This window comes from Cetorhinus maximus, chromosome 14 (assembly GCF_964194155.1).
Source record: "Cetorhinus maximus chromosome 14, sCetMax3.hap1.1, whole genome shotgun sequence".
Classification (NCBI taxonomy): domain Eukaryota; kingdom Metazoa; phylum Chordata; class Chondrichthyes; order Lamniformes; family Cetorhinidae; genus Cetorhinus; species Cetorhinus maximus.
In genome coordinates this window covers 67,840,413-67,862,922 of record NC_135892.1, presented here as the reverse complement: position 1 = coordinate 67,862,922, position 22,510 = coordinate 67,840,413, and the positions used below count along the sequence as shown (strand labels likewise).

At 39.3% G+C, this 22,510-nt stretch overlaps 1 protein-coding gene across 4 annotated transcripts in view; it reads right to left on the bottom strand.

Moving 5' to 3' along the window:
- ppp2r5a (protein phosphatase 2, regulatory subunit B', alpha isoform) overlaps positions 1–22,510 on the bottom strand; it is a 181,176-nt gene that overhangs the window by 71,438 nt on the left and 87,228 nt on the right. For all 4 annotated transcript variants that reach the window (XM_078557029.1, XM_078557027.1, XM_078557026.1 and 1 more), the window contains exons 3-4: positions 8,444–8,545; positions 5,729–5,821 (exon numbers count right to left, since the gene is read on the bottom strand). In XM_078557029.1, coding sequence (XP_078413155.1) covers positions 5,729–5,821; positions 8,444–8,545 — 195 coding nt within the window. The remainder of the gene's footprint in view (positions 1–5,728; positions 5,822–8,443; positions 8,546–22,510) is intronic.

The following is a 22,510-nucleotide window of genomic DNA, read 5'->3' as shown; positions in this document are numbered from 1 at the left end:
AATTGTGCTTGTGCCAGAAGCTACTGACAGATCTTGAATGTTGCCAACTGTTTCCAGGTTATCAGCTGCGAGTAATCTGGCTTTCAAAACATTGTATCCTTAGCAACTAGTACTCTAAACTAACAATTTACATTTATTTGGTGAGTGACCATTCTGTCTGTGAAGTTGGGTAGCAATTATTTCCTCAAATAATATGCACGTATAGCTTTAATGAGAACTTGCTCACGCTGCCCTATATGTACTTGTAAGATTGCATGATCCATGGATATAACAAAAGTATCAATTTTCTGGACTGGATAGCTTGGTATCATCAGACAGAGTTAAACTAGGTGAGGCAAAGCTTGGTTTGAGTCACTAAGGTGCTTTGTTCCAAGCAAAGTAAAAGCACAGAGCAAAAATTATGACCAGGTTCACTTAGTTCAAATTATACAAGTTGGCTTCACAGAAAGATACAAAAATATCAAACACTGAAAATTGAATTCTGTCCCACAATTTCAGAGCAGAACCTCCTCTTGCACCTTTTGCTTGGGACTGTTGTTTCCAAAAGTCAGACTGCTTTTTGGTGTTTGTACATGAATTATCATCACAGAATCACAGTGCAGAAGAGGCCCTTTGGCCCATCGAGACTGCATCGACACGTGAGCAACACCTGACCTACCTACCTAATCCCATTTACCAGCACTTGGTCCATAGCCTTGAATGTTATGACATGCTAAATGCTCATCCAGGTACTTTTTAAAGGATGTGAAGCAACCTGCCTCCACCACTCTCCCAGGCAGTGCATTCCAGACCGTCACCACCCTTTGGGTAAAAAAGTTTTTCCTCACCTCCTGCCCCTCACCTCGAACTTATGCTCACTTGTGACTGACCCTTCAACTAAGGGGAACAGCTGCTCCCTATCCACCCTGTCCATGCCCCTCATAATCTTGTACACCTCGATCAGGTCGCCCCGCAGTCTTCTCTGCTCCAACGAAAACAACCCAAGTCTATCCAACCTCTCTTCATAACTTAAATGTTTCATCCCAGGCAACATCCTGGTGAATCTCCTCCTATTTTTGAAGTATTTATCATGGTGTCAAAAGCCTGTCCTTCTCACAGACTGTCATAGATCAAAGTGCTTCTCAAAATAATTCCGAGATATGTCTTTATGAACAAGGTTCAAGTCAGAAGAGTGATGGAATACTCGCACTTGCCTAGGTGTGTGCAGTCACAACATTCAAGACTCTTGACACCATCCACGACAAAGCAAAGAGAAAGAGGGAAGGAAGGAGTGAAGGAAGAAAAGAAATAGAGGACATATAAAAAGCATAAAATTACAATTGGACAGAAGCATATATAGTTAAGGTAAGAGATACTTTATTTCTGTCCATGAGCAATGCTGGGAAGTAGGTTGCTCCTGCCATTATAAAACAGAATATCTCAACTCAGTGAGAAAGGTCATTTCTGCTGATTTTCTTTTCAAGAAGGTCAACACTGGCACAGCAGCTAAATGAAGATGACAATATGATCAAGAATTTGAGAGGAGAGGAAGATTGGAGACGCGGTGGTAGTTTGCAAGGGTGCGGGATCAAGGGTGGAGTTTTTGAGGGGCGGTGTCAATGGCAGTTTTGAAATGACAGGGAACAGTGGAAATCAACCCATTTACAAAGTCAACTAGCATGGGGGCTGGTAAAGGAAGTATGTATGTAGGTTTGGGATCAAATGAGCAAAAGGTTTGTCTCATTTGGAAAATGAGCTCAGACAAGGCACGAGAGGAGATAGAACAAAAATTAGGTTCACAGCTTGGGTGAGGAGGGGGAGGAGTTAAAAGCAACTGAATGGATGATTTTAAATCTTAATGACAAAGAGGTTCGTGCACTTTTCAATTGTTGGAAGCAAGGATCAAGTGGGCTGTCATGAAGAGATATTAATGTCTATAATTTTATTGGAAGTTATTTTTAAAAATAAAGTTTAGTGGTGTCTGGGTCTGTGTGCATGTATGTATGTATGTATGTGCCTTAATTGGATCAAAGCACCCAGACTAGCTGGCTTTAATGTATAGTAGGTTTGAAATGGTAATTAGATAAATATGGGGAAGTTTAGGAACATAGGTGTCATGGGGACAATTTGCATTTTTAAATAAACCATTCAAAAGAATGGGTGAAATCTTGCACCTAGCTAGAAGGCGCCAAGCAATGTGTTCATTTTTTTCAGCTTACTAATAAAATTGGTGAAATGAATGGATGTTATTGTTAGAAGAGGTAAAATTAAAAGCCTAGTGATATAATGGAAAATTTACATTCAAAGAGAAGGATATGTATAAAGGAGAAAGGAGATTGTGTGTAAGACAGAGGCATTTTAAGATCCAACAAGTGTGACAAGCCTTGAGCTGCTATCTGCAAAGGACCCAGAGCTGAAAGAAACTCATTTTGAATGCAACTGTCCAGGGCATGCTTTGCCAGGTGTCTGTTTAAATCTTTGAGATTTACTGTTGCCTTACTGGGGATCTGGATCTAGCTGATAGTCAGGTTAATTTGGGGATTTTTGTAGTTACTATAGTAGTAATTTTGTAGACGTATGTATGTGTTTATGATCTTTCTATTAATAAATATTTAATTTAGTTTTATAAAAACCCTCGAGACTTGGCGGTCTTATTACTACTGAATTCAAAGCCTGCACCTCAAAAAATACAAATTGTAAAAATAGATTATGACAGTTGTTTCAAGTTTCCCTCTGGGGTTTGAACAACTCAGCCTTTACCATCAGCTGCATCATAATAGGGGCACAGGCCAGCAGTTTAAGGAGATGGGTGATAGTGGGCAGAAGAATTGAGAGGTTTTCTTTGCTTTCTAGTATGATACTTATTGGGATGATATTGAAGAGGAAATTGAAACCTAACTGAGCTCGAAGTGATCCAACGAGATCTGATAATGGACGGCTTGACATGCTTAAGTCTGTGCCCTTTTGACTTGAAGGGGCAAAGATCAAGGAAAAACCAGGAGATTGATCAAAATGTTTAACAGTTTTTTTCTGGGGACCAGGGCATCAAAGATGAATGTCAGGGAAGTGGTTGAGAACATCAACAGCAACATAAGTATTGTGGAAAATGAAGAACCAAAGGCTGGGCTTTTGGAAAAAATGCAGTTCTAAGTGACTTGGTGGGAGAAAGAAAAGAGAATTTTTTCTAGGAATGGGCATGAGGAGTGGGCTTAGAAGGCAGTAGATGGTGGTTAAGTCCTTGTCTATCATAGGTACCACAAGAGCAGAGATGCTTTAAGCACAGAGGTGCCAAAGGAGATGGTGGAGTCAAGGGGGTAGCTGCACACTTGGGTAAGAGTTTACAGGTGAGAAAGAGAGTTAGGGAGAAGAGGATCCCACTCAATTCAAGGGAGGAGGCAAGGGAAGATGCAATGAAGATTAAAATCACCTAGGATAAGTCGGTGCTCAGTGCAAAGATTGAGGGAGAAGTGGGAGAGTAATGTGGGGTGGGGCAGGGGACAATGAATATTTTAAAGGACAGGCCAAAGGTGGAACAAGATGAGGTGCTCAAAAGAAGAGAATGCACCAGAGAACAACTAAAAAGGACATAAAAATTTATATACCTTTGTGCCATATTATCTTTCAGAATTGCATTCACTTTACTGCATGTTTTCAATCTTTTGTTGAAAATTGTGAACAAACATTATGTCAGAAATGTTTCACTTTTTTCATCTTTCTAAATCAAAACATTTCAAATTAATTTCAGCAGCCTAACTGAACAGTATCCAACAAGGTCAAGTCTACTTTCAGTATCCATGTACTAAATCTGCATTCTGCTCACAATGACATCAATGTTTTTCTTGCTCCTGCCAGTAAACCTTAAAGGGGTAAAAGCCACATATGTTTCTAAAATTATTTTGTGAAAATGAAAAACATTTTGTAAACATCATAATAATAGGTCTCCAGAGTAAACATCCATGAGCAAAGAGAAACTTATTGAGCACCATGAATGCCCAATGACAGGAGTAAAAATTCAGACAAATTCATTTGACTGCAAGCACAAATAGTTTCTTATTATTAAGCAAGTCCTATGATTGGAATCACTTCAAAAACAGAATGAGCACAGAAGTTAGTTAAAAGGTGAATGATTTGCACCAATGATTGTGGAGATCTATCAATATATCATCTTAGTCTTGTGCACATTACCAGAGGTGTCAGCTGTGGTTCAGTCCATAGCACCCTCGCCTTTGAATCAGAGGGTTGTGGGTTCATGTCCCACTCCCGGAAAAAAACAAGAACTGTGATTGTACTCAAAAGAGTTGCAATCTGTGACTGTTGATAACTCGAAAGAATTTTTACCATGTAAGCTACACGGTCTCCAAAGCTACCCGCTGGTGTCTATAGTTTGCCAGCTAAATGCAAATGAGGTCACAGATTTGATAGCAGGTCTGCCTTGGGCCCAACTATTCAGGTGCTAGGCTGTTATAAGCAAATGTCAGGGAATGCCAGAACACCCAATGTGTACAGCTGGTATACTTTCAACAATAATGTCATATATGGTGGCAGAAACAAATGATTCCAGCAATTGGATTTAGATCGAAAGATAATAAGTGAGGCTATCAGTGTTCACCGTTACTATGGAGTACATTGGACAGCAATTTCTTGTACTCACACATGCACAGTGAGATGCAGGAATACAGGAGTCGCTGTCTGACTAACTCAGCTTGTCCACAATGTATATACTGCTATACTGGTACTTCGCCAAAAGGCTCTATATTGAAAGAGATGTAAGGGCATGAATTTGAGATACTTATCCAACTGTTCTTCGAGTTCTCTGCCCGAAGACGAGTCCTTGGTGATTCATTGAACAAGGCGGTGATTTTTTACTACGGTAATTCGAGGAGTCAGACCCTTTGTCTATCTCAGCCAGAAAAGGATCGAAACCATGCAGTTGGCATTAATCTGATTCACTTCTAGCCAAATGAGCTAACTGGCTCCTCAAATAACCATTAAACATGTAGAAAAAGTTTTAGGCTTGTTTATTCGAGTATAAGTGAATTTTTAACAGTATGGTAAGTCTTAATTACTGCTCAACCACCTCCCTGCCACTAAAAATTAACCTTTACAAGCTTGGGGCATCATTCCTTCAGATTTTATTATTGTTGGGAGATTTTTTTTTGATTTTCGAATGCTTTCAGTTCTTATCTCTCTCAATCTTTTCTTTGTTGTACATGATTTTACATTGAATTAATATTCTAACTCACACTTCCTAGACTAGATGTTGGAAAAAAATTCTTCAACCTCATTAATTGAAGACACACTGTTGATTGTCCTGCTCACAGGTCCCAGATCTCCTGTGGAAGCTGCTGTGTTGTTACAGACACTTGTTGTTTTTAAGTTGCTGCTCACAAGCCTACCCAAAGTCCATGGGCAGCTGTAAGCATAATGAACAACAGGTGGCATTCTATCACTGCTGACTGCAATACCCAGCCATTACAATAAACATTTTGATAATAGAACATTGTTTGGAGTAGTTAACACAGTTAAAGCGATTTTGGATACAGCATTTCTACTTGCCACTTACATTGCAGAAAACATCACTGTGACATGGAAAACCTAGTATAAGGAGAGCACCACTTTACATACCCCCTGCATAGAAGGTGTTCTTCTGATGTAGACTAAAGCTAACTGTTGTACGACAGTGCAGGTAATATATGGCCTACAAGCAAGCACCTGATCCTGAAAAGTACAAAACCGTTCAAGCACCCACCTGAAGTACAAATTTCTGATCGATGAACTTTTTTGCAACACTAGGTTGGAAGTCCGGACATTCCAGAAATCGCAGAAAAAATTCATACACGAGCTTAAACAAGGAAAGTCATAATTAACAGAAATAATCCCTTTAGGCTAAGTAAGTTAAAATCCACATACATCTGTATAAAGTGTACTTGTGAACAATTATTTGCACCCCCTCCATGCCTCTTTTCAATTCACTTTTATCAGCATCTTAGGTTCTGATGATGCTTTTTCAAAAGGAGACGGCTTCGTTAATGGATTTTTATTTTTTCCAAACCTCTCTTCTCAGATGTTCAAGAACCCCCTTGGTATTTTGCCTTCAATGCACAGAAACTCGATGCATGTCAGAACATTGATGTGAAACTGTTATGCAGTACACTGAGCAACAATGTACTAACCCACAGCGCTATCTTCAATACTTAATTGTATGTTCTACAAATTTGCTAGAACTCTGGCAAACATATTAAAAATAGGACCTAGCAGCTGTTCTGATTAAAGCGATTTTTTCAGTCAGTGCAATAAAATAGCAATCCATTTTACGTGATATTTTAAATAACAGCTTACAAAATCTTCTACATACTATTTAAAATTATATACCTATACAGTGCAGCACAAAGCGGTGGGCAGCGCATCACAGGGGACGTGGGTTAGGGGAAAGCAAGGGAGCGGACAGAAGGATGAGAAGAGGAGGAGAGAGCAAGAAAGATGAGTGAAAAGAGAACAAATTAGGAAAGGGGCTGTCTAGTCATCAGCATGAATGCTCCCTTTCTCTCCACCAAGGTCAGCTTTTCTTTTCAGTCGGTGGGGGAGTGGGTTATTGCCATACATTGTTTGCTATCTCAAGTTTTCTCAGCAGGGAAGAGGAAGGCCCTTTTCTTTCCCCATGTTCAGGTTTTCTCCACAGTAAAGGGTAGGCATTGTGGTCAGCAGCTCTTTGGATTTCTTCTCAGAAGGACGGAGGAGGGAGGGATATGATGAAAGTAACTGACTCTTCAAGACAGAAAGGATGACATTTATTTTTGGGGGCAGGGAAGATAACAAAATCTTACCTTGAAATGTGCAGGGTATCAGTAAAGGTGGAGCATGTAGGCTTTGGTTTTCAAAGCCAGGGTCAAAAATTTTGTTTTAGTTTAAGCTGGGGATACTTGGTTCTTCATTACTAGAGAAGAGGCATTTGTGGGGGACCTGTTTCAGTTTCAGCGGCAGAGGAAGCGGTGGGATGGAAGGGGGAAAAGAGCAAGCATTAACATTTCAGCATGATGGTTTGTGGTTTTGGGACTGCACCCTGGAGCCAGTATTAGGAGCAGTGTGTGCACCATGGTCCAAGATGTTACATACCATAACGTTGCCAGGGGTAGGACATGCTGGAGGCCTCATTTTTGGGGGAGAAATTATGCTAGGATAGCTTTCCACATGTTTGGGATGAAATCTGTTATGTCAATAGGGCACATGATAATGCACCCAATCCATATTTCAGTCTCAGTGGGTGCAAGTTTTTAAGGTCTGATCAAATTTCAAGCTTGGTGGGGAAGTGTCCTCAATTTGACCCTAGTAGTGGAAGAGACTATTTAGGTATGGGCAAAACAGGTCAGGGGCACAGTCAGTGGGGACAGAAGGGGAATTCCCAGGCCTGCATTTCGATCTCAGGGGGCTAGGGAAGCAGGTTTAAAATGGGTGATTTGGGTTACATCAGAAACATTATGCTGATGGGGGCACTGATAGGTAATTATCTCAGTATTGCAATGCTTTGGAAGTTACAGGAGTTGATTGGCAAGATTGCAATATCTGAACAGCTTTGATGAGGATCAGGGAAGACGAGTTAAGGTCAGATAGTCTAATCCAGTTTTTTGCAAGGTCATTAGCTTCTGTGGCATTTATGGAGACAGAGTTCACAGCATCGCCTTGGCAGAAGTGCAGGTACACTGACTTAAACCCAGTGCTAATAAAATCTACGTGCAAATGCTTAAATGCTACTTCCTTCAGCGCGGCAGAAGAGCAGATACAGTGATTTAAATTGAGTGCTAATAAAATTGTACATGCAAATCTTTAAACACTACTTCCTTCCCTACAAGAGCGTGTTGCTCTGGTTTCAGGTAAGATGGAAAATCATCAGGGAAGCAACAAAAATCAACTGTAATGCAAGCCAGTGCTGCTTAATCAAAGCCCATTATTGGAGGAGGCTTTGATTGACTCAATGAGTCATATAACATTACTCTCACAGCATCACCTACAGACATACTTGCATTAAAATTGAGATAATTTATCAATGAGGGATATAAAGGTAGAGATCTTCATCTATTATCAACATACAGTAAAATCTTTCCATTGGCAATGGTCACAGCAACTACTCCTCCCATGACCCAATATGTCATTATCCATTGATTTTAATGTGTATCAGTAACAAATGTTAATCTTAAGTGTTCCAGAGGTGGTGCAAAACCTTTCTTAGCTGGTTAAAACAAATGTATCATTTCCTCCAAGCGACCACAAGAGATTCATTAATACATAAGTTAGGGACAGGTTGTAAATTGTGCTTTATGTTCTTTTGTAAATGTGAATAGTACACTATAGGTATAGTGAAATCCAGCAACATTTTTGACTTACTGAAAAATGCACAGTATAGACATGCAAGGAATTTAGAAAAAAAAACATTTTTCAGAAACAACACTATTTTTACATGTTCATTTACCTGCATGTGAGGCCATGCTGCTTCTAAGGATGGCTCATCCTCTTCTGGATCAAAATCCGGATTGTCACTGGGAGGAAGGGTTCTGAAAATATTACAGGTAATCTGCAACAAGATCATGATTTAAGAGTTTTTATTCAAAACAGGCTACGGTGATAAGTTTTAAGAAAACTTCAACAGTACTCAATTTAGCTGAAAATAAGCAGGTGCAATAGCCACTTTATTCTAATTAAGTAGATATAGTTTCCAATTATACCGCACAAAATTCCAAAGACGTACCTGAAGTTGATTCAAGCCATGAGGGTTATACTTCATTAATTTGGTACCATGATTTTCTACATTGCACTCAAGAATCCAAAGCACTGTGCAAAAATTTCATATTTTAAAACACATTGTGTCTATTTCAAATTTGCCTCTGATGTTAAAGATTCTTACAAATTTTTATTGTATCCTATCAGGAATGCTTCTGCATTTGTAGATGAAGTGGCAGGACAATATAAAAATTACCAACATGATAATTTCAAATGATCCTGTGACTAAATTGCTAGAAGTAGTTAATACATACTGCAGCAAGCAGAAGAAAACCTAAACCAAGGTTAAGCCTTGCAGGAGCAAACATATTTCTTGACTGTTGATTTTGGAATGAACCAGAACTGTCTGCTATGTTGCTGAAGCAATGTTGTTAAATGGTGTCACAAATTTTCTTCCATACTGGAGTAGAGTAATAAAGTCTGTTGAAATATAGGTAAGCTTTTACATAATGGTGTATAAAAGTCCAAAATCCTTCATTTGATATTATGTCATATACTAACTGTTATTAAATGAGCCACTTACCACAAAATTTGTCTTCACAGATTTTTTTTTAAACATTACACTAAAATTAATTAATCTGTAGCCCAAATTGACAAGCAACTGGTTAAGTTATACTATGATGCAGTTGTGCACAACACAACCTTTCACATACAATTTCTAGAAAGCTTCATGCTCATTTATTTAATCTGCATCTGATGCTTAGCAACCCAGTATTAATGAACATATTTCGCCCAAGGGTAGTTTATGGAAAAACAAAATATAGTTTGGAATTTTACTACTTAAGCAACAGCCACTTGAAGGGAAATAATTATTTAACTTGTGATTGACTCTTTAGCTTCAACGTGCATGCTACTAAAATGAAACACAACAAATCTGCACTGTAATTACATTTAGAAGTATTCTTGTAAAACAATTAGCAGAGCATGAGTGTGTGCTATGCATCTTGTTAAATATGTGTCATGTTCCAGTGTATTATGAGCTTTCAGTCAATATTTAATGTTTACAAAACATAAAAGGCTACAAAAATACGTTAAAAAGCCACAAAAAGATGTCTGCCCGAGGATCACTTTACTTCTCTTGTGGATTGAAACATTTCCCTGTCTCGAGAGAATAAAAGGAACCTTCCAGACTGATCTTGACTCAATATCTTTTCCTGAAACTAATTCAAAGGGGTAATTTCACATTGAATGGGTCATTCACATACAAAGACACTGGCTGTCTCAAACTCTCAACGTATGAAAGTCACCACACAATGTATAATCGAAGTGGCCACCCACTTTATTTGAAAAAGGAGCTTGGACTTGTAACAGGTCACATGGTAAGACATCCGTGTATGTTGTTTGCTTTTAAAACAGTAAGAAGTTGTTCTGCAGACAGGGTCCCACAGAAATCCATCAGACAACCATCGAACCAGCTGCACATCAACTAAGCTGCCAAGGTAGTAAACAGCCATACCTTGAAAGCGGGAGAAGGACTCTCTCCAATCTGTTCCAACTTCAGGTTCATCCGAGAACTAATCTCCTGGAAAATCAACTACAAGAGGCTTCACAGTTTACTGAAAATCCTCTGCTCTACAAAATCTTCACTGCATCAAAAGCATCTTATCTAAGAAACTACAGAGCTGCTATGAAAGAGACTGTGTCAAATACAAATTATAATTGAATTGCTCTTTCCCTCATCTGTATCTAATCTTTGTGCGAGTGATAGCGTAGGTGAGTCGAATGAGTGAGATGTCACGTTTTTAAACCCCAGGGCAAGTGTGCAATAATAAATAACCATCCTGATTTTAAAATTCACAAAAGGCTTGCTGCTGTAATTATTTAAATTGAGACAGACAACCACTCCGAAAGTAAGGAAACACACACCCCTCACAAACAAAACACACTGATCACGGGCAGTAAGGGAACAAATTCTGCCTGTGACAAATGGGTATGAGTAATAAAGGAACATTATGTAAAAAAGTTGAGGAAAGCATATTCAAAATTCTACCTTTAACTAAAATGCAGCAAGAGACTTGATTACAATGTAATGGAATTCCGTAATCAACGAGAAAATCTTAGTGCAAATTAAGGCTCCATTTCAATTATTTTCAGGCTACACAACTGCCCTTTATAATGCTCTAGCAAGCCACTCAGTTCACGGGTAATTAGGGATGGACAACAAGTGCTGGTCTTACCAGCAACACCCAAATCCCATGAAAGAATACGGAAAGAAAATTTCTCGTCCCTTTTTAGCAACTTATGAAAATGATTCCCATTTTTCCTTTACAACCTTTCTTTCATTCTTAGTAACAATCTATTGCATCTTTCCTTGGCTCAGGTATTCTTTCTATAATGGAATTCCAAAAACTGTACTTTAGCACTCAAAGCTAACTAATACATAGATTCAGGTGATACTTGAATTTTTGAAACCCATGGCAGAGTGAGTAATTCAAATGCTTGTGACTCCATCTTAAGCAAAAGGGTCCTATTTATAAATTAAGCAGATGTACATATAAATACTCTTAAGCAGTGTTAATCTCTTTCTGAATTTATTTGCTGAATTTGCTGAAACTCCATTTGATGTACCAAAATACTACACTGTGTAAAAAGTTACTTTAACTGACATTCATTTCATCTTTGCAAACAGCAAACCCACAACAAATTGTGTTTGTACAGCATAATTAACACAGTGTATATCCCATGACATTTGCAGGAGAACAATCAAGACTAATATTGGCATCGAGCCAAAGAGAGAGATACTGGGATAACTGACGAAAAGCTTGGTCAAAGGGGTAGGTTTTAAGGAGCAATTAAAATGGAGGGAGAGGTGGAGAGGCGGGGAGGTTTAAGGAGAGCCTTAGCAGCAGAAGGTAGGGTAAAGAAAATCAAGGATGTGCAAGAAGAGTTTGCAGTACAGAATTCACTGAGGATTGTATCCAAAGATAGGGAGGAGTGAAGCCATGGAGAGATTAGAACACAAAGAAAAGCATTTTAAAATCGAGGATTTGGACGACTGCGAGCCAACGTAAGTCAGCAAGCACAGAGATGTTGTGTGAAAGGCACTTGTTGTAAATTAGTATATAGGCACTAGTTTTGGATGAGCTCAAGTATATCATGGTTGAAGGATAAGAGGCCAGCCAGGAAAGCATTGAAATAGTAGAGTCAGGAGTTGACAATAGCATACATGAGGATTCCAGCAGCAGATGGGCTGAGGCAGTGGTGCAGATTGGTATGTTACGGTGGCAGGATACAATCTTTGCAATGGAGAGGGCAATGGGTCGGAAGCTGAGTCAAAGTCAAATAGGAAGCAGAGGTTGGGAACAGTCAGGCTCAATCCGGGACAAGGCCAGGAAGGAGAATGGAATAGGTGGGACAGGAATGGGTGCTAGCATGATTTGAAAATTGCATTCCCGAATTGCATTGCCTAAAGAAATAATGCAATTTTCAACTGGGGGGTGGGGGAGAGCAGGGGTGGTGGAGAGGGGATTTGCCTGGAACCTGCTATGCCTCCCAATTAGAAGGCCTTATTGGGCTAGTTTTGGAATTTCAATCAACAGCACAGGGAACACGCAGTATCTGGACAAAACCAGGCGTACACACAGCAGGGAGGTATCAGGGATAATGGTGGTACTGGTCAACTCAAAATCATGCTCCGCTGCTGAACCAGTGGCAGAACCAGGCATTCGATAAGGTGCCACATAAAAGGTTACTGCACAAGAGCTCACGGTATCAGGGACGATATATTAGCATGGACAGAGGATTGGCTAACTTACAGAAAACAGAGTCGGGATAAATGGATCACTTTAAGGTTGGCAAACCGTAATGAATGGAGTGCCACAGGGATCCATGCTTGGCCCTCAACTATTTATGATCTATATTAATGGCTTGGATGAAGGGACCAATTATACTGTAGCCAAATTTGCTGACGATACAAAAATAGGTAGGAAAACAGGCTGTGAGGAAGACACAAAGAGTTTGCAAAGGATATAGATAGGTTAAATGAGTGAACAAAAAATTGACATATGGATTAAATGTGGCAAAATGAGGCTGTCCACAGGAATAGAAGAGAAGCAGAACATTTTAATGAAGAAAGACTGCAGAATGCTGAGTTCAGAGGGATTTGGGTGTCCTTGTACATGAATCACAGAAAGTTAACATGCACTTTACAGCAAGTAATCAGGAAAGCGAATTGAATGTTGACCTTTATTGCAAGAGGAATGGAATATAAAAGTAGGGAAGTCTTGCTACAAAATTGCACAGTGGATTGGTGAGACTACAGCCAGCATCCACTCCTCACATCTCTGCGACATTGAGCATTCCATGCAACAGAGTCTTACTCTTTGTGTGCATGTCAATGTGCTGCTGATGCTGCATATATCTCTTTTAGAGGTTGATAAGAGCTGACCCTTGTTCTGCCATTAACATATTCTGCTTTCTTACCTTTATGCCACTATCAGCACCTTCTTTAGTCTTCACCACTACCATTAACACTCACTTTGCCTTGTTCCATATCTTTGTCCATCTCTCCTTAGTCACCGCCTATTGCTGACTTTCTATCTTGCTTCATCTGCTCCACTCCCCATAAACAGTGTAAATTCCATCACATTTCTGCTTCTCTTAAGCTCTGAAGAGGCATATGGACTCGAAACTTTAACTGTTTCTTTTTCTACAGATGCTGCCAGGCCTGCTGAGTTTTTCCAGCATTTTCTGTTTTTATTATGAGAGACTCTCAATCGAATTTAGAAAGATGTTATCAGTTCCACTAATTACTGAATTCTCTACAACAACCACATTACATTTCCCTCCTCCTACGCCCGGCTTTTCCACTGGGGCAAATGTTACATCATATAGTGGATAAATGCCTTTATAGTAACACTTGATCTATGTGGGAGAGGAGCTTTCCAGAGAACTTGTTCCCTTATTGGTCCTGGATTTTTTTCTCTTTTTTTCGGATCATAGTCCTGACAATGAATGACCAAACAAGTCGGGTGCCAGAAACGTTAAAATCTATGTCCCTCAGATTTAGTAGACAGTTTACAGAAGACTAGTTATCATAATACTCTACAGTTGATAAATATTCTTAATGCATACTCATTTTTGTTGTGTTTTAATCTAATTATTATAAACTGAAGTACAGCAGGCTGCTGTTTTAACTTAGAATCGAAAGCAAGCCAAATAGTGCATTACGGCAAGGTCAACAAACATGATGCATTGGAGGCACTCAAATACACAGGATCAGCAACGTGATTTTGAATTATCCCAATGCAATAATTCAGAGTTTAATTATGTATAAAGTTCAAGCCTTCACGATTGTTGAAACAAGTAATTTATAACACATCGTTAAAATATACCTTATGAACAATAGGTCAGAAATATTACCACGCTTAAATGTCCCCCATGCCAAATGCTACAGGAATAGGGGTGGGTTGGTGTTGTGAAAGAGGTTTAAAAAGCAATTTAATGATGTTAATACCTGTTCAATACAACAGTAATGCAGGATGCAGTTTCTTCCATAATTCATTTTGCATTGCTTTATAGGTTCACTTCATACTTAATCCTAACCATATTCAATTAGAAAACTATATATTACCACATACTGAGTATGCATGGCATTAGCCAAATACAAAATCCAAACAATATAGTGACAACATTTATCAAATTATTAGAATGCTAAAAGAACGATCATTTGTGGGCAATATCGCTAACTAAAATTAGTACACCCCCCCATCCCCATTACCCTTTACTCAAAGGTATGCTTAAAAGTTAAATGACAACTTTACACTATATAGGTTTTTATGTGTAAATGATAAACCTATGCAATACTTCAGGCATTAGGTGGATCATTGATGCTCTAAACCCAACTGGGAAAAAAAAACACTTTTGGTGAAAATTTGTGATGCCATACGTCAGTTAATATATGATTTTGTTGCCGAAGTATGTACATAATTTTACAAAAACATTCTAGAACTCTTAATTAATTCAACTAGCTACGAAACAAATGCAATAAGCAGATCTCCCATGCTACAAAAGCAAAATATTGCAGATGTTAAAATCTGAAATAAAGCCAAAAATTCCTGGAAATAGCCTTTCAACAGAAGAAGTCATGGACCTGAAACATTAACTGTTTCTCTCTTAACAGATGCTGCCAGACCTGCTGGCATTTCCGGCATTTTCTTTTTTATTTCAGATCGCCATGATATTGCTCATGGTAATCGAGGGCTCTGAGCAGTCAAATGGGAAGCAGTAAAACATACAATCTTGGTGCTGAATCAAACTTAAAATTCAGCAGACAAGTTCAGACAGATGTTGAAGAAGCCAGGATTTCAACGTGAACCAGACATTGAGCAAAAATTCAGATTAGGTAGAGTGGGTCAGGATCTGGCCTTGCAAGAGAGCATAAAATTAATTGAGAGAATGTTAAAAATAATTAAAATGTTAAGCCAGGAATAAAAACTATAAAATGCCTGCCTTATATGTTGAAATCTGGCTGGTCCACGCTTACCACGTGGCTCTGTTTATTACTGTATCCCCTAAGAAGCTAGATTGTCAGTTTTTCAGTTTCCAGGGTACTGATTCTCAACATTCAAATCTTATTTACAAAAACGATCACATTCATCAGGCAGAATAAAGAGACATAATGGAACCCAAATATATTTATTTAACAAGAAGTTAACCCAATAAAAGGTGAAGAGTTGCAATTTGTTTCATTTTTAATCCTGCAAAGTAAAATATGTACTTGCTTTTTAGACTGAAACAATGCACAAAGTTTCTCCCTATTAATAATTGAATTCATATACAGATTTATAAAATTCAACCAGAAAATAGTTTTGAATGATTCATTAAACATTCATAGTGTATTTGCATAATACTTTGTTTCAAGGGTTTATAGAATTGTTTAATACTGAAGGAACTGTTATGTGCTACATATTGGAAGAACTAAAATTTTTGGAAAGGTTCCAAAACAGTTACAAAAATTAAAATAATACTCACAAACCATTCAAGAACAGGATCACTCATAACTTTTCAGTCATTTTCAAACACGCATTACCACCCTTTCTGGACTGTGTGTTAAATAAACACTATTGCATCCCAAAATGTGTTAAGCTCGATATATAAACATTTCACTATTTTAACAGTCCTTACAGGTATTTCCTTTTAACTGTCATTTAAAATAGCCCTTCATCAACTTTGAACAGACACATCCAACACAATCCAATTTAAATTCAATGCTACAGATTATTTTGGGACAGGTCATGGGTATGACAACAAATTCATTTTCACCATAAAGAATCGTGACGTGTTCAAGCCAGCAGCAGATGTAGTGTGTAGCACAGTGGTTATATTAATGGAGGAGTAATTCAGGAGTCTCAACTAATAATAGAGATGTCAGTTCAAATCCCACCTTGGCATTTGGGGGATTTAAGTTCAGTTAATTAAATAAATCTCAAATGTAAAAAACTAAGTAGCATCCATCATGGTGACCATGTAACTACAGGTTGTCGTGAAAAACCCATCTAATTCACAAATGCTCTTTAGGGAATGAAGCCTGTCATCCTTACCCAGTCTGGCCTAAATGTGACTCCAGGCCCACAGCAATGTTCCAGAAGAGCGGCAATAACCCTGCTTACAATGGCGGAATGGGAGCAGCTCAGAGAAAGTTCCTGGTCGATTATGTTTTTACTTACATGCCTGCTAGGCAACAAAGAAGTTAAATTAACACAGACAAATCAAAATGAGATTTCTAATTTATAAGTGCTCCTACACTAATTCCTCTTTTCTTGGTCATCATTTCTCCTTCAATCAACATCACTACAGCAATATTATGGACGGTGGAGGGGGGGTTAACTTAAACAGCATTAATTTCTCCTCTCACCACCCATCCGTAAACACAAAGCTATTATGATTTGCTTCCCCCTTTATAAGCAGTGGTGTATTTCCCAACCCCTTGGTTTTGGTGTGATCCAATTTTTAGCAATAACCCTACAAGCAAACTCTAGATAGGATGAACTCAAAGGGGTAGTTCATTTGCATACACTCAGTCGCCGGGCTTGGGGGGGGGGGGGGGGGGGGGCCACAACGTTGTCGCCTTTGCATTCATACAGCAAAAGAGGTATAGAGAAAATATTTACAGTGCAGAGATCACAGAGGAAAGAACTGGCGTTTCACATGGGTTCCTGGCCGATGCTGCATAATTCACTTTTCCAGCAGAGTTGACTTCACACGATGAGATAGGCACACAGAGGCGAATCAGTCTTGGAGGCAATGGCACAGAAGTGTCAGCAGAAACAGTGTAGACAGGGACCAGGTATTCAATCTGGGCAGAGCCCCTTTTCTGTGTTGCTGCTAGCTAGATAGTAAAATGACAGACTGAGAATTTGCAGTAGAGCAAAGCAATATTGTTGGTTACACAAGCTGGAGATGCACATCACATGACTCCCACCTCTCCACATCGTCTTGTCTGGGTTCCTGAGATAACTAAATGTTCCAACCATTAAGGCTTGAAGGAAGGTAGCAGGGCCCATTGTCCTAGCAGATGAGTAGACTCCAGTTGGCCAGCCTGGTTTATGAAATGCAGATGGCCTTTATATACTTCTCTTTGAATTTGGTCTCTGCAGCCCACAGGGGGTTGTTAGCGTCTCTTCAGAGTTAACGAGGTGCAAGTTTCTGTGATACTGCCATGGTAGTTCCTTTCGTTCAAAGATCACAGGCCAACATAGCCTCAGCCATTTTAGAAGGTCTTTGTTCAGTTTTTGTTAGAAATGTTAGAAATAGCAATGAGAATATCTTATATCTATTTTATAAAGAACATACAGTGTGAGGTTTTAGTCCCCTCACAAGTGGCTCAATAAGGTTGATCAGAAAGTGGCTGAGACAAAGAGACAAGCATAGTCCCAGATTCAATCCCTGGTCTATGTTAAGGTATATGCAGTGCTATACAAGCTCTCTACAGCAGTGGCTCAGCAAATTTAATCAAAAAGTAGTTGAGGCAAACAGACAAGCATGGTCCCAGATTCGATCACTGGTCTATGCCATGGTAAATGGCATGCAGTATTGTATTAGGGAAGGTTAACTTTGTTTCCCTCTCCACAATTGTTGCCAGACTTGCTGGGTATCATCAGCATTTTCTGCTTTTATTTCAGATTTTCACTCTGTCACATTTTGCTTTTATAACAACAGAATATCTGGTCATTGTCACATTGTTGTTTGCAAGAGTTTACTAGGTGCATATTGACTGCTGCAATTCCAACATTACAACACTGACTACACTTGAAAGTGCTTCATTGACTGCAATGTTCCCTTTAAGCTGCACCCATGCATGTATGCGCAGCAACCCATAAGGCACCATGTAGGCTATTCACAAATTGCTTCCTTTAACATGTGCGTGGCTGCACAAAATAAATTTAAAGATGCCACGCATTTAAATGAACAGACCGTGCATCAAAACAAACAGACTGGGCACAACTAAAAAAATCAGGCGAGATGTTGACGAGCTGTAAAGCACTTTGAGAGGCCCTGAGGTTGTGCAAGTCTTTCGTTTTCTAAACTAGGTAACTCATTTAAATGGGTTCAAATCAGTCTCTTAATTTCAAAATTAGTACCATTCTCTCAATCCCTAAGTGATGGAATATCTACTGGGAGGGTAAAAAAACATGGGTTTCGGTGTTGTATAATAATTACTATATGCTTAGGGTACATCATTCTGACTCTAGGCTAAATGTACTATGTTGTGTGGTACTGAACCATACAGATAACATTAATGCTAAGTTCAGTTAATGGTATGTGCTGAGCTAGTGAATCACCCAGGGCTGTGGTCTGGATATGTACACGGTCGAGGGCAGGGAGAAGAGAACTGACAGATTTCATGATTACAATCCTTTTGCTCCCACAAGAAAGCAAGCCTGTGAGCTTATCTGGTACCTTGCCATAACAACCACCTGCTGACAGGGTTTAATTTTTCAATTAAAGGATATTAGGTGAACATAATGATGGTTGCTAGCGCCTGAAGTTTTGCTTTACAACATATATCAATGACTTTGTTGGCACTGAAGTAAATAACGAAACAAGAGAGTTTAAAACAATTGCCACATGGCTGGAAACTGATTTTTCCACATGATCTGCATAGAGAGAAATTTCTCATTACTTCCCAAATTGGTGGATAATGCATGGACCAAACATGAGGGGGGAAAAGGACAAAACAAAAGGAGTTGGGGGCATTGGTGAAGTCTAATCATACCCTGAAGGGGGAATTTTTGCATACACATTGATATTTTTTGACTATGTTTTAGTACTTTTCGCTGTTTATGGTCTTAAAGACATAACTTACTTTTGCATATTTACATTTTCCTTGCTTGCAGCCTTGCAATACCTGGCAATAGTGCAGGTTTTAGAAAATTAAGCAAAAGCAGTTAAAAAACTTTGAAAGTAACAAATTCAGAACTAAGATTAACAGCTAGTTGGCATGCAGATAAATCTTAACTTATTATAAATCACCACAATCTACTGTGCATGCTTATCATAAAGGGCTGTGATTCTTCCCACTTTCATGAGTAAGGTAACCATGGTCAGCACTAAGGAGTTTACTGATGCTATTAGGTGGTTAAACTCCAGCACTGCCTATGTACACACTTATGGGGTCCCCAAGCCTTAGCTCTGCCAAACAACATGTACACATTCTGAACTTAAGCGTGTCCTAACAGGGAGAAAGTGTAACTTCTATATCAGGCTAACTCTGTCAATGAGATATCCCGTTAGCATAATGGAGAAGAGCTTTAAACATAGCAGGGTAGATTTTTTATCTTTACCACTGACTTTAGGCATTGCCTGGGTGGAGTGCAGAAAGAAAGAGGCTGTGTGGTTTGCAAGGAGCACCTGAGCCTCCTCACCTGACTTTCCTTTCTGTGCTCCAATAGGGCAATGCTCAACACAGACTGTAAAGACAAAAATCTGCTTCAGTGATGGGTTTCTGTGCATATCGGATATCTTGCAGACAAATAAATCAACAGAGGCCTTCATCCGTGTAAATCATCAGCTAATCCTTAAATGCTGGCAACCTACAACAGCTCTGCACCTATACTACCAGCTAATAACATGTGCAAGAACATTTTTTGAAGCGGAATATTTAAATGTCTCAATAAAAAATCCAATTTAAACTTACCTTTATACTTTTGCTGAAATTTAAAGTGAGGGGTATAATACTTTCCTATTTCATTCCATTTAGTCTATTCTCTTCACAAACTATATACAATTTCGGAGGACAGTTAAGGGTCAACCACATTGTTGTTGGTCTGGAGTCACATATGTGCCAGGCCCGGTATGGTCAGCATATTTCCCACCCTGAAGGACATTTCTGAACCAGATAGACTTTAATGACAATGGGTACTATTGCTGATAGCAGCTTTCTCCCCCCAGATTTTTTATTTCATTGATTTGAATATAAATTTCTCAATTTGTCTCTGAACAATGATATATTACCTGGTTAAATACAACTGTAATTATGCTGGATAGTTTACTGCATCTGGACACAATTCATAATAAGACCATAGAGTGCTCTATTGTTCAAGTACTAAAAGTCCCTCACACCACACAAGTCAAAGATTTTTATAGCACAGAAGGAAGCCATTCAGCCCATTCTGCTTGTGGCTATTCTCTAAAAAAAAGTTATCCATTTGTCCCATCGTCCTGCCTTTTCTCTAAACACTTGCAATATTCTTCTCAAACATTTACCCACATCTCTTCTAAAAGCTATTGTGGGTTCCAGTAGAACAATTGATGCCTTAACAAGTTTGAGTTTAAAAAAAATCCCAACTTCCCCCTTCATCCAACTGGTGATAATCTTGAATTTATGATCTCTAGTTACCAACTGACCAATCAGTGGAAATAGATTTTCCCGCTTTACTTCGTCAAAGCCTCTATGAGACTGCCCATTAGCCGCCTTTATTCTAATGAATAGAGGCCTTATATTGTCAAATCTTTATTAGACCTCCATATGATCTCTAATGAATATTTACTCCTTTCTCATAATTAAAACTTTGCACCCTTGATATTATCTTTGTGAATTTTTTCTGCACTCCTCTGTAGTCTGGACAATCTTTCTGAAGTAAGATGCCCAAAACTGCACAGGATATTCTAACTGCTGCTAACCAATGATTTGTTTAGTTTTATCGTGACCTATTTGCTTTTGTACTCGATTCCCCATGTCATTAAATCTAAGATGCTATATACAATTTTTACAGCTTTATCTATTTTTCTTCTAATTTTTATGTATCTGAATCACTAAGTTTCTCTGTTCCAACACTTCTTTTAAAGTTTTACCACACTTTTACTGTTCTTTCTTTTCTACCTAAAATGCACCATCTCATCTTTTTCCAAGTTACATTTCATCTGACAACTGCCCAATGTATTAATCTGTCCACACCCTTCATAAGTTACTTGCAAACTTCTTCATAGTTGACCACGTTCTTTATTTTGTGGGCTGTCTGCAAATTTTGATGTGCCTCTATATCCAAGTGCAGATGACCCATACTTTTTCTCGAATTTATCTGGGCTATTTATCTTCTTACCTCATTGAAACTGTTTCAACAGAAAGGTCAGAGTGGGAGCAAGGTAGAGAATTAAAATGACAAGTGACATGAAGCTCAAGGTTATGCTTGTGGGCTGAATGGAGGTGTTCCGCAAAGCTGTCACCCAGCCAACGTTTGGTCTCCCTAATGTAGAGGAGACCACATCATGAACAGCAAATACAGTATATCAAAATGAAAGTTGCACAAGCAAATCTCTGTTTCACTTGGAAGGGATGTTCGGAGCCTTTGGATGGTGAGAAGGGAGGAGGTGAAAAGACAGGATTTCATCTCCTGCATTTGCATAGAAAGGTACTGTAGGGAAGGGAGGGGTGTTAGGGTTGACTGAGGAGTGGATCAGGATGTCAGAGAGGCAACAGTCCCTGCAGAATGCTGAAAGGGGAGGGCAGAGGAGGATGCGTTTGGTGGTAGCATCACACTGGAGCTGGCAAAAACAGCAGAGGATGATCTGTTGAATACAGAGGCTGGTGGGGTAGAAGATGAGGACGAGGGGAACCCTATCATGGTTCTAGGAGGGAGGGAGAGGGGTGAAAGCCAAAGTGCATGAAATGGATCAGATCAAATGGAGGGCCTTTCAACCACGCTGGATGGAATCCTCAGTTATGGAAAAATGAAGACATGCCAGAGTGCTAGTGTGGAAGGCTGCTTTCAGAACAGATGTGACAAAGACAGAGAAACTGAGAGAATGGAATCCTTACAGGAAACAGGGTGCAAGCAAGTGTAGTCAAGGTAGCTGTAGGAGTCCATGGGTTTGTAGTGAATATCATTTGATCGCCGTCTCCATTTCTGGAGATTAGGCTAAGTCAAGGAATGGAAGGGAACAGTCAGAGATGGATCAGGTGAAAGGTGAGAGAAGGGTGGAATTGGAAACAATGAAATTTTCCAGTTCATGGCAAGAGCAGGAGGCAGCAATGACACAGTCACCAATGTAACAGAAAAAGAGATGATGGAGGGGTCCCCAGGAGGACTCAAATAATGAGTGTTATAAAAATGAATAGCTAGGATCCATGTGGGTACGCAAAGCAACACCTTTTTATTTGGAGGAAGTGAGTGGAGTTCAAGGAGAAGTTGTTCAGAGTGAGAACAAGCTTAGCCAGGCAGAGGGGGGTGATGGTGGTGGATGGGGACAGGATGGGCCTCCACTCAAGGAAGAAGCGGAGAGCTCCAAGACCATACTGGTGGGGGATGGAGATATAGAA